Source organism: Thunnus thynnus, chromosome 15 (assembly GCF_963924715.1).
Source record: "Thunnus thynnus chromosome 15, fThuThy2.1, whole genome shotgun sequence".
Taxonomy (NCBI): domain Eukaryota; kingdom Metazoa; phylum Chordata; class Actinopteri; order Scombriformes; family Scombridae; genus Thunnus; species Thunnus thynnus.
The window spans coordinates 11,797,531-11,807,414 of NC_089531.1; the positions used below are offsets into that span (position 1 = coordinate 11,797,531).

General features: G+C 37.1%; 1 protein-coding gene across 1 annotated transcript; it reads right to left on the reverse strand.

Annotated features, from left to right (window-relative positions):
- Positions 1-205: 205 nt before the first annotated feature.
- Positions 206-8,604, reverse strand: ppt2b (palmitoyl-protein thioesterase 2b). The gene is made up of 8 exons (XM_067612594.1): positions 8,105-8,604; positions 6,590-6,743; positions 5,818-5,913; positions 5,614-5,721; positions 5,314-5,397; positions 4,587-4,671; positions 3,911-3,965; positions 206-2,883 (listed from the first exon to the last, which is right to left on the reverse strand). Exons 1-8 carry the CDS (start codon positions 8,291-8,293, stop codon positions 2,740-2,742), a joined length of 915 nt encoding a protein of 304 aa, XP_067468695.1. The 5' UTR covers positions 8,294-8,604; the 3' UTR covers positions 206-2,739.
- Between the last annotated feature and the right edge of the window lie 1,280 nt (positions 8,605-9,884).

The following is a 9,884-nucleotide window of genomic DNA, read 5'->3' on the forward strand; positions in this document are numbered from 1 at the left end:
TATACTGTTAAATAGTAATTTGTAACATTTTTATCTCTTACTTTTATGCATTAAGACTGAGTGGGACATTTTAATGTTGGAAATTAAACTTTAAAAAAACACTACAATTAAATAAGTATCAATAATTAACATACACAACAACACAAATTTACAAAAAATTATACTTTAAATATTTGTGCAAATAAGATAAATAATACTCAAAAAAGATGTTCAAAACTGTCATTTATTGAGGAATTGACATTTGACACCTTTTTTATTGGCGGATCACATACTATACAAATTGTGGGACACTGTCAAAATAGTTCAGTTTCTGTACGAGTTTTTAAAAAAGTGTCCATATCCACATTTACTGTTTGTAAAGCAAACAAACAAACAAAACAAAACAAAAAAGAACAGAGGAGGACATCCCTTAAATCCACAATTTGGGCAGTTAGGTCAATTAATTTGTACTAGCATACATGATACAAGGACCGTAACAATATTAAAATAATACTGAATATTTAACAGCTTTAAAACTGTTGAATAATATCATTCCATCTTTATCATTTTCGTCTTTTCCCTCATCAGGCAAAAATATTGTGCAACGCATACTTTGCCGATTCAAATAGTTACATATTCACTTCTTGTTTCATCACACAATAGATATTTCATTTCTTCTTCTTTTCTGAAACAGGCATCCATTAACATCCAACAAAATGCAAACAGTTACTTTAAAGAGAAAACCGATCCCTTTTTTACAACAGAGACACACGAACATAAATGTTGCTAAAACGCCTGAGATATCTAAATGCGATGGGAGGTAAAGAGTGCCACGTACGATAGTTTGGTGGACAAGTAAACACTAATATAGCGCTGCCACTCTCCGGTCATTCTTCACCACCCCTCCATCTTCATTTTTAGCACCGTCACTAAAGGCAGCGTGTCATAGCACTTCGGTATGGGACATGAAACACTGAGGCTTATAGGGAAAGTTTAAGGCTTAATCTACTAAAGCGACTATGGCTCCAAAGCACTGCATGATAATGACAATAAACATGATATTCATGATCACATGTACACACTAAAAACAAAATAGAAACACAGGAAAATATGATTCCCAGGATTTAAAAAAGGGAAGGATAAAAAGATATAAATTACTGCATCAAAAGATGAGCAGGGCAGTGAGTCTGTACATGTAGACTAGATGACAGAACGTCGCTCAGGCACTGTCGTGTTGTGTGGTGTTTTGAGGTATGTGTGACCGAAACGCACACAGACACACACATGGATATACTGTATGTAAATGGGCTTAACTCTTTCAAGGTAATAAATTAAGATGTTTTGTGTAAATGAAAGGGGCATTACACCGAGTTTTCACAGGTAACGGATCTCTTCATGTGCTCTGGAAAGCTCTGAAGGAGAGGTCTGAGAAAATAACCCTGGTGATGTCATCAGGGGGTAACCACAGCTTGAGGTTGAGGCTTCAAATTTTAAACAAAAATCCTGCGTTAAAAACTGGAGGCGAGGACTCTGAGAGAGGCGTGTGTTTACCAAGCAGGATAAGAAGGATAATAAAAGGTGCTACTGAGTTGCATTATGGAAACTGCAACCAAACTTGGCAACAAAAGTCAGGATATCTCGACCTCTCACCCTTTGCAGCATCAATTTTTGACTGTTCTGTTTTTAATATGTCCCCAGCAAGTCAAGAAAGATGGATAATGTGCATATCTGACCCCAGAGGGGTACAGGTGCAGGACAAAAAGCAGCAACAACTTGCAGGTCGAACCGGGAGCTTGTAAATTTCAGTGGACGGACAGCCTCTAACTTAATTTTGTCTCTAGCAAGTCCCAAAATTTCATTGAATTGCATTACTAAATTGCTGGAATGCTCCTTTAAAGGGGACATATTATCCTTTTTCTGATTTTCTGTTATTTATGATGTCGGATATCTATGTTAAAAATGGTCAAAGTTTCAAAACTTGAGGTTAACATATGTAGAAACGCTCCTTGCAAGTCAAAAGCCAGGGCTTCAATCTGCTCTGAAAGCTTCATTTGGGACATTTTTTCTACCTTGCTGATGAGCTGATGTCACACATGCCCACTGAGAGACTGTATAAAGGGACGGTATGAGTTAAATAAGGGGTTTTTTGAAATGTAAATGCAAAGAGAGCCCCAGAATATAAATATAAACCTGGGAATTTGCATAATATGTCCCCTTTAATGTCTGATTTACTTTTCTGTTCCCTTTCTGTTGTAATTACATAACAGTGGTTAAACTTATACCAAGTCTCTTAAAGTGTTTAACTTTGATGCTTTTGACGGTTTGTGCCTCGTACTGTATGTCGTTTCTGAGGAAAAAATCCTTCAGCTCACACAGTTATGGGTTGGATTTTTCCAGCAGCAGCTACAGTAGTTTGAAATACATATTGACAAGTAACCCAGTAATTAACATGCGCGCATAACACAGAAAAGATACTTACAGAAACAAACCCAATCAACAGACAGTACAAGGAAAACTTGCCTCAAAATACTGGCAACACTGTTTGATTGCCGTTTGATTTCTAGGAGTCGTAATCCAAAAAATGAGATTACCCTCTCAAGAGTAGATCCAGAAATGTTTGTGAGTAAACGTTACAGTGGTTGTAGAGGCAGAGTTTCATATGTTATGAGGAGCTTATCTGACTGCTGATCTGATGCTGTGTGTGTGTGTGTGTGTGTGTGTGTGTGTGTGTGTGTGTGTGTGCTGTATAAGAGTTGTGTTCTACACCAGCCACTTTTCCATGCACAAGTGAAATACAGTCTCATTCGAGTGCCAAAGGACGTGTACGACGCCGGGAACAGAACACAAGATCAGATCCCCCCGAGCCGCCAGCGTCTTCAAGCCGAAAACATCCCTTAAGTAGAGCTGCATCAAGGAGAGAAGAATTTAGAGTCAGTGCAAAGTTCATCTATAACGATTAGTTGATTGACAGAAAATTCATCTGTTTTACTCACTTTTTAAGAAAAAAATGCAGAAACTTTTCTGTTTTCAACTTCTCGAATGTGAGGATTTAATGCTTTTCTTTATCATACAAGATCATAAACTGAGTATTTTTGGGTTTCGGACTGCTGGTCAGATGCAACAACACATCTGAGGACTCCTCCTCACCTTCGACTCCTTGGAAATTGCAATGGTCATTTTTCACTCTTTTCTGACATTTTATACATTAATCGAAAAAATCATTGGCAGATTAAATCAAAAAGTGAAAATAATCTTTAGTTTCAGCCCTACTTTATTATCATTTTCACATTTTCCAACTGAATGTATTGTACTGAATGTTAAGATTTATATACCCCATTTACACTTAGCTACTTCATGTGTCTTGAACAGATTCTCAAAAAAAGCTGAGAATAATCCAAGTATTACAGACTGCTTGAAACCACATGTTAAAAAAACACAAACAAATGTTTTCTATCCTCAACTGTAACGTAGAAGTAGCTGCTACCTCCTGAAGTTACACTAAAATTATGCTGAAATCTGACGTCTCATTCAATAAGATCCCAGATCAGAGCAACCGTTGATCTGTGTGGGTGAGGTAGTGGCACGAGTGAGAACCATGAAGACTATTTTTTTTATCTCACCAGTAGTCCATCATGTGTTTGTGTTGTTTTTACACAATTGTTGGGTACCTGCTAAACTGTTATCGTTGTAACGTAACTGCTAAAGTGCCCAAATTCTTCTTCTTCTGGTGATTTTTAGCTGTTACCAAATGCAGTCAGATTTGTGATCTGACTAATGGAGAAGCATATATGTGTAAACAAAAGTATATTGAATCAAATGTGGGTTTTATCTGAATATGAGACACTTTAAGTGACAAGCAAATGGGGCCATAAATCAGAATAATGATAAATAATGAATGAATATATGTGTCTGTAGTGTGATTTGCACTCACATCTTGGTGCTGCATCTCAACGACGGTCTCGTTGTTGTCATAAAATCCAAACTGACTAAACAGCACGAGACAGACAGAAAGAGAACGTGTGAGAGCGTCACATGAGAGTCATCTGATCATCAACAGGCAAAAGAAGCAAATGTAGAAAAGCAGAGTAAACAGAGCGTGAACGGAGAACAGAAGGTTCTCTGTGACATCTGAGACTTTGTAGAAACCAGATTAAAGTAGTGAACTATAACAAGAAAAAACTGTTGCTGCCTTGTAGTTCCATCAACACGTATGAATCAAAGTGATGCAGATGATCTTCCAGCAGAGAAAAGACTGTAATGTAAACAATCAAGGTGTTTCAAAAGGCTTTCACAGGTGCTAGGAGTAATATTCAACTGTATTAATTGACCCTGGTTGTTCATTTTGGAGCTGGGATCAGTTTCATGCTGTGCCTCATAAAGCAGCTGTGTATTAATGGAGGTTAACACATATATGGTAGAAACATTTTAATACATTTTAAAGCACAACACTCTCACTTTCTTGCACTGATTGCTTTTTTTCCCCGAACAATGTGTCAGAGATTACAGTAAAAATGATTCATTCATAAAATCATACTGTAGGTGAGGTTAAAAGACCATAAGCACAAACATATTTATGAGAAGAGGAACACGACAGACGATGAACTCACCTCGACTGCCAGGGAGTGATGACTCCGTCGTCTGGGCCTCCGATCAACACCAGCTTTTGGATTTTGAGGAAGTTTTTCTTCCACTCTGGAATTTAGAGGTAAAACACACTGAATATATACTCCATATGAACATGAAATATCCACCAATTTAAATTAAAAAACGAAGTTTGTAGCAATCATCTTTCTACAACTGCTAGTTTAATAGTTAAACTATTTCGTTTTTCAAATAACGTCTGATGAATTGCAGGTAGCGTCATTCTTCCAAAATCAATTTAAAGCCTTTTATGGAATGAAATCCTTAATGTAGTGTTTACAGCTGCATAAGGTGAAAATGTATTGTGTAAATATGCACTAATTGATATAAAAATCTGTTATAAACAAATTTAAATAAAGGAGGTTAATAAAGCATTTCTTATACAATTATGAAATGACATTAAATAATTTGTGTCATCTTTTGTTATACTGTGATTGGCACAATATGCACAACAGCACTCTGTGACCTTTTCAGGACAAAATCCCTACACAATTTACTTGAAGCACCTGCAGGTTGTTGTTATTTATGGATTATTCTTATGCAAAACAATATTTTCCTACTTACTGGTAATTCTTTTTAGGAGTCATGAGGTCAAACTCAGTAGCTGTTGCATTATAAAGATAAATGTGCACCCACTGATATTTACACGAGTTTAACTTGTGGATGAGTTTTACCCACAAGGAATTTGCTGACCTGTTGAATTTGGATTTGGTCTCTCACTGTTGAGCAGAGCCAAATAATCACTGCTGTTCACGTACAGGTCCCTGTGGTGTGGGTCTGGAGGAGGAAGAGGGGGAGGAGGAGGAGAGAGTACACACAACCAGTTTGTCAAAATGCTTATTTATGAAGTTTCTTAGTAGTTAAGCAATCTGAGACACACACCCTTTCTTATAAAAATTGTCACAAGCAAGGGAATATAACTGAATTTTATGACTTAACACTTCACGCCTTTTGTGTGTCACATGTATGAGAAAGTTATTCTTGGAGTCTCACCGTTCCAGTAGTTGCAGATAGATATCCTCTGTCCTATTCCAGTGTAGCAGAGGTGGTAGAGGTTAGACTTCATAAACTGAGGAAAAAGGTACTTCAAGTAATCTGTGTCTGAAAGGAAACAAGAGGCCAAGAGCAGCATGAAGAACAAGCTCAAGGGAAACCGGTCCTTAATATGTGTTAATATGCTTTTGAAGATGAACCCACCTCCGTATTGCCCGGCCTGAGGCGAGGACAGAGAGATGAAGGAGTGGACGTTGTGGTCAGACAGGGTGGAGAGGATCCCCCTGCAAATCAGCCCACCTGTAATAGCATAACATAAACAAACAATATTTTCCTACAGTCTTTTTACATACTGGCTACATCATGGATTTTTTGGGGAACTGGGAGTTTTTCCTTGTTGTTTTTGCAGGAAAAATATGTCTTAATGATGCTTCAAGTAGAAAATTTGAGGAGAAATTTTCAACCCTATAGGTGACCCACACAAACACGTGCAGTTCATTATGCAATGTGAAGGCTAAAGGCCTCAAAATACACTTAAATTTTATTTTCAGTATTGCATAACCATCTAAAAATTAGTTTAAAATGATACTAAATAAATCTGAAGTGTGAAGTTACTCACAGAGTAACTAATGACTTGCCAAAATTGCTTATACATGTGTATCGGGAAGGAAAAATCTCATCTGCTGACACGGTTTTTATCACTGTATTTTACAAAGTGAAGCAATAGATATTTTTGGGTTTGAATTACAAAATGCTGGCTGGGAATTTACAAATGAGCAAATAAAACAACAATCACTCCCTTTTTTTGTCCCAGCTTTTAAATATAAGAGTGAAACATTTACATTTTGCAGACTACGGTGTCACTCTGAGGTCAGTTTTTTTTGCAAGAATGACACTGCAACTACAGGACATACCGAAACTGTTTTATAATCTTGAGTAAACACCACATTTATGTCTCTATTTCACTCGCACACACCTTGAGAGTAGCAGATGAAGTGGACTCCGTCTGCTGCGTTTTGCATTATTGGGTAAATAGCTGCTTTGAAACCCTCCACCTGTTTCCACATGGGCTCCAGGCTGGCACTTCTGTCAAACAAGTCGAGGACCGTCACATTCGTTCCAGGATGAGACTGCAGGAGAGAGGAGGAGATTGTTTCACTTCAGTATCAGAGTGCGTGAAAGGTTGTTTAACGCTTACATGAAGCGTAAAAACAGCTACAAGAATCAACATGCAGAGTTAAACGACAAGGCTGATCCAAACATCAACTCAGATGCCTATGTTATCAAATATCAGTGGGAATGTTAAGCTATTTATTGATCAGGATGTGTTTTAAATATTTATGATTCATTAAGCTGTTTGCCGAGCAGAAAGGACCACAGACTAACTGAAGCGGAGAGAGCGAGGATTTCCGCTTTTGATTTTTTTTTTTCTTTCTCTCTCCAAAAATGTCAATTTTCTGGTTTCATTCTGCAGCTTTCTAAAACAAGAGAGGCACAAAAAGAGGAACTTAATCTTGATTTAACCTCATCAACCTTGCCGGTCACCACAAAAAACAGTTTCGTAACATCACCACATCTACCACGTTACTCCCAATGGAGTCTGAAGCTGTGTGTTTGTGTGTGTTGTAATGGGCATGAGGGGTTTGGAGAATTCAAGAAGAAAAGCGGGAAAGGCCGCATTTCAATGTCCCTAACATATGCAATGTGAACTCTTCTTTATCACTGCCAGTATTTAGGGCTGCAACAAACAATTATTTGCATTATCAATGAGTCATTTGGACTATAAAATGTCAGAAAATGGTGAAAAATGTTCATCACTGTTTCCCGAAACTCAAGATGCAACCTAAAATATCTTGTTTTGTCCTGACCAACAGTCCAAAACCCAAAGATATTCAGTTTACTATCACAGAGGACTAAAGAAAATTGAAACATCAACTAATCATTGCAGGCTCTACAAGGATTGACAGCTTCATTGAATAACACTTCCTGCACACAACCAAATACTTTCAATTTTAATGTACCAAAAAAAAAATTCAGTTTGGATTAAGACAGTTAAAGAGAGCATTCAAACAATTTTACACTGAAAATTACTCGTTATATTAAACCAAAATATAAATAACTACACCTTTACAACTCTATAATGACTTATTATAGTACATTAACTCATATTGTGCTTAATGTTACTTATAGATTAAGGTAATGTTGTCAGGATGATGCACAAAACTAGTACATCGTGTACTTCAACCTCCTGATTTTCCTATTATACTTACTGCCGAATAATATGGCATACATACACACTGTATGTTGCATGTTTCGATATGTCAGACTACGTTTGCTGATAACGTGGTGATATAAGCTTTAAGGCCCGCAGTATCTGTTTAATACTGTCATATCAACCCCCGGAAAACATCATTTACATACATTGTTGTTCTAAAAATATCCCATCAAAACAACCACAATGAACCGGGTTCTCTTCAGTCCGACCACTCACCTCGTTAATAAAGCGTAGTAAGTTTTTAAAATCCCCTGAGCTGTCGAAGAGACCGTGCACAATGATCACCGGCTTGTATCCGACCACCGCAGCCCAGAGACACGCACCGAGCAGCGGGTAGAGCAGCCTGACTGCCCCGCTGCTGCTCCCCCTCCTCCGGCTTGTGGTGGAAGAATAGGTGCCCTTCATGATAACTCAAAGCGACAAAAAAATAAAATAAAAATAAAATAAACACTCTTTCTCTAAATCTTTCCGGAATAAAAAAGGACACCTGTTAAAATAAAATACAAACATAAAAATCCTGATGTCTGGCTAATGTTTTGCTATCATTTTTATCTCCATTTTTTTTTCTTTCCAAGCTGCGTTACAGATGACCTTATGTCCAGTGTCCCTTGAATAATCCTGTTTTAAACAAGCTGCGCTCCCTTTTATGTTTATTGCGTAAATAATACTTGGAAGAAAAACACTGTGCAGCTGCTGAGCGTCCCTTTGCTTTTGGTCGCTTTTGTTTGTTCCGGCTTTAAAGCAAACGTCATACGGCGGTTTGTGACGTAATATCCGGTTCCAGCTCGTCAAATCAGTAGCTCGGACACTTCATAACAGTCCCTCGTGGTTATAATACTTACACAAATCAGTTGTTCTCAAACTTTTTCACACGAAGGAGCCCTAAACTGACACAAATTAGACCACCGACCCCCATCTGACCCCCGAATATTTTTGATGCACTTGTGTTCATTAACTAACTTTATCCAATACATACCAGAGATAATTACCACATAAAAATGATTATATCATAGAAATATGTAATAAAGAAACATGTAAAATTACAACAAAACATGTAAAAACCAAAGATAAAAAATGTGCTGACTTTTACTGAACTGTTGTACCACATAAATAAGACAGTAGCTAAATTAAATCATAATGAAAACAAAAAGCAATATTAGCTAACTCATAGCTTAGCCTGTCTATGAGATAAACTAGTTCTGCTAAGACCTAGAAAGTGAATCACATCACTCCAGTTCTCAGATCTTTACACTGGCTTCCTGTCTGTCAACAAATTGATTTTAAAATACTGCTGTTGGTTTATAAAGCACTGACTGGTTTTCAAAATACATTCCTGATCTTCTGCTATGTTATTAACTATCCAGACCTCTAAGGTCGTCTGGGACACGTCTGCTTTCTTTCCCCAGAGTCAAAACTAAACATGAGGAGGCAGCATTTAATTTTTATTCTTCACATATCTGGAACAAACTCCCAGAAAACTTCAGGTCTGCTGCAACTCTGCAACAAATCACAGCTGAAGACTTTTCTGTTTGCCGCTGCCTTTTATTAAATCAAATATGAGGCTTTTTTATTAATATCTTACACTGCACTGTAAGTTTCACTCTAATGTTTTATCTGTCTTATTCTATATCAGCTTATTTAATCACTTTTAAATTGTATTTAATTGTCTTTTTATATGACCTTGTGTAGCTTTTACATTCTGTCTTGATGCCTTTTATGTTTTATGTAAAGCACTTTGAACTGGCTTGTTGTTGAAATGTACTATACAAATAAACCTGCCTAGCTAAAATCTAACCTGCCTAACTTGATTGTCCAAACACACTGTAGTGTCTCATTTTATGACTTTTCTTCTGTTTTATTGACAGAGTTTAAGGTTTTAACTTATGTTACACCTTGAAACTTCAAAATCCTTTTTTTCTCAACTTCACTGTTTTTATAGTTACTGTTGTCTGCTGTCGGATACCTGAATATCCAACAGGTGAGGAAAATGCAACTT

Coding starts and splice junctions, on each gene's coding strand:
- ppt2b (XM_067612594.1), bottom strand. CDS start 8,293: ATGAAGGGCACCTATTCTTCCACCACAAGCCGGAGGAGGGGGAGCAGC. Junction 5,914..6,589: donor CTTCATCTGCTACTCTCAAG/GTGTGTGCGAGT, acceptor ATGCTATTACAG/GTGGGCTGATTTGCAGGGGG. Junction 5,722..5,817: donor TCAGGCCGGGCAATACGGAG/GTGGGTTCATCT, acceptor GTTTCCTTTCAG/ACACAGATTACTTGAAGTAC.